The sequence below is a fragment of the Medicago sativa genome, chromosome 6 (assembly GCF_051527215.1).
Source record: "Medicago sativa cultivar Bolivia chromosome 6, Bolivia_mono, whole genome shotgun sequence".
Classification (NCBI taxonomy): domain Eukaryota; kingdom Viridiplantae; phylum Streptophyta; class Magnoliopsida; order Fabales; family Fabaceae; genus Medicago; species Medicago sativa.
The window spans coordinates 25,823,615-25,826,417 of NC_140754.1; the positions used below are offsets into that span (position 1 = coordinate 25,823,615).

The 2,803-nt window shown below is 31.0% G+C and overlaps 1 protein-coding gene across 1 annotated transcript; it reads right to left on the bottom strand.

The window, feature by feature from the left end:
- Positions 1–1,421: 1,421 nt before the first annotated feature.
- Positions 1,422–2,803, bottom strand: LOC146914173 (putative membrane-associated kinase regulator 6). The gene is made up of 2 exons (XM_085717080.1): positions 1,986–2,803; positions 1,422–1,879 (listed from the first exon to the last, which is right to left on the bottom strand). The coding sequence occupies exons 1-2, from the start codon at positions 2,689–2,691 to the stop codon at positions 1,869–1,871; spliced, it is 717 nt and encodes a 238-aa protein (XP_085573206.1). The 5' UTR covers positions 2,692–2,803; the 3' UTR covers positions 1,422–1,868.

Consider the following 2,803-nt stretch of genomic DNA (forward strand, 5'->3'; position numbering starts at 1 on the left):
CCAAAAACATATTTAACCCTAACAAAAATTACGGGTATTAAAAAAAATTATTGGAGTAATAACTTTATTTCAAATGTTTGTGATTATGATTAATGATAACTTTTCATATTCTAAGATAAATGGATTTAAGATGAATGTGTAAGAATTTTAAATGGAAAATAATTCTTGAACAACCAAAACCATTATATCACTAGAGAAAGATAGAAACAAAGAGATTAAGATGATAGAAACAAAGTACGGGGAGTAAGTAAAAATGTAGTTTGCCTTCACAAAAAGAATTCAAGTGTGATTTTTTAGTCTTTCCTTTGGAAGTAAGTCCAATACCCCATGTAAAAAATGGAATACACAACTATGAATCATGCTTAATTGTATCCCAATACACGACTTAAGGAATGTAAAAATAGAATTTTGGAATGAAAAATGATTTTTTTTTATTTTAAAAAAATTGAATGCACAACTATGGATACAAGTTAGCATTTTTCACAACTATGGATACAAGTTAGCATTTTTCAACGGCTATACACTAAGGAAGTACATGAGGTGCTCAAGGTGACAATCCTCACCAGACTGCATAGAAACTTCCCTCTTTCTTAGATCTCATGAATCAAAACTTTTTCTCTTCATTTTATTAACTTTGGTCAAAGTTAATAAAAAAATTCATTGAAAGCTATGAAGCACGGATACGGACACGGACATCGGACACAACATGGACACTGACACGTCGACACAGCTAATAATTTAAAAAAAATGATATAATTCAGTGTAGGGTTAATTATGTTTCTAGTCCCTATAAAATAGCGACCTTGTAAGTTTAGTCCCTACTTAATTTTAATAGCATTTTTAGTCCCTAATTTTGTTTTTCTGCACTGAGTATTAGTCCCTGCTCAATTCAAATTTGTTTAATTTATGCTTAAACTCTTAAATTTTTGAACAATTTTTTGCATACATGTTTAGAACATTACTAAAAGTTCGTCCGCAAAAAATTATTGCAAAATTTGATTTCTACATCCAGATTTTATTACTTTTTATCTTTAACTTTTGTCGTTTTAAAAAATTCATATTTAATTCATTTCATGTCAGAAAATTCTAAATTTTAGTAAACGAACCTTTCATAGTGTTATAATATTGTCTCAAAAAAATCGTTCAAAAATTTAAGAGTTTAAGAATAATTAATCAAACTTTGTTTTAGCAGGGACTAAAATTATAAGTAATTTTTTTTATAGGGACTAAAAATGCTATTAAAATTAAGTAGGGACTAAACTTACAAGGTCGCTATTTTATAGGGACTAGAAACATAATTAACCCTTCAGTGTAATTACAAGTGTCAGTGTCGTGTCACCGGGACACGCCTAATCCGAGGAGTGTCCGTGCTTCATAGATTGAAAGCATGCCATATATCAATTTTGGTGAATCGGAAATAACGGATATAGTATATACAATCATTCATCAATATCATCTTTAACATACATTTCCAATCCCAAAATCAGTTGAACAACTTCGCTGATTTTGGAAGGCCGATTCTCATTTAATGTAAACAAATTTATTTACATATAACAAAATAAAATAAAAACAAAATTGTACTATTATTTTTCTTTTCCCAAATTTGATGGCAAAGCTTGAGTAATGCCTCACCAATCATATGTATACTTATTTCTTATGGATACTCCATTGGTCTTGTCTGCACCATGGTTTTGAATTGCAGTCGCAGTTGTGTTCTTAGACATGCACGAAAAATTTCGGTTCAATACAGTTGATACAACCTCAATTGTGTTCGTGTTATGGCAGCAGAGACATCAACATTTTTGCCGTCGCTGTCTAATTTATGGTCGCAAACCTTTTTCATAACCTTGATATGCACTCTAACATGCTTAACTCATTTCTGCAATAAATAAATTTAAAAAGACCATGTTAGTATCAAAATAATTGTAAAAAATACTACTATCTATTAAGACACATGGAATTTGAATTTTTTTTTTTTTACATACCAATGGATCTTTTGCAATGAAGTACAGCTTCATAAATTGAACAATCAGAATCACATGACACGCGCCGCCAATCATCCGCGGAATATGCAACACTAATTCTTGGAGAAGAATCACCATAATTTCCTCTAATATTCTTCACTGATTGAGTTCTTTTCACAACATTTTCATGTTTTGATCCTGATTTTTGACCCCTCAATCTTCTACACAAAGGCCTTAAAAATTTCAAATACTTTTGAAACATGCTCCTTGATAATGTTCTACACCTTTTCAATGAAGGGCTTCTTGAATCTTCTCGAGGAACCACTTTATTTGTTACATGTGATATGGAAGAAGCTAAGGTTGAATTTGAATCTGAATTTGAATTAGAATTTGATGAATCATATTCATATGGTTCTATATTCAATGATTCAACAAATAATGGCATTAGGTAACCATTGGAAAAGAGTTGATCTGCATCAACAAGAGTAGTGAGAGGGGATTGTTGTAAGGTTGGAAAGTCAAATTTTAAATCTTGTGAGTTTATAAAAAATCTTCTAGAAGATGGCATTCTTGGATCCATTTCAATGAAGGAAGAAGCTTCATCAGAAGAATCAAGATAGGTTCTAAAAGAAGAACCATCAAGGCTTTCTACTAGTGATGATGGTTTAAGGTTTACTAACCAACTATATGAAAAACTTTCTATTGAGAGAGGATGAGATGTTTCCATGGCTTCTTCTATCTTACTCTTTGGATGAATCTTTGAAGATAACTTGGAAAGTGTGAGGGAAAGAAGGGATACAAAATGAGTTGAAGATAGCAAAGGATATACTATGCTGCAC

Coding starts and splice junctions, on each gene's coding strand:
- LOC146914173 (XM_085717080.1), bottom strand. CDS start 2,691: ATGGAAACATCTCATCCTCTCTCAATAGAAAGTTTTTCATATAGTTGG.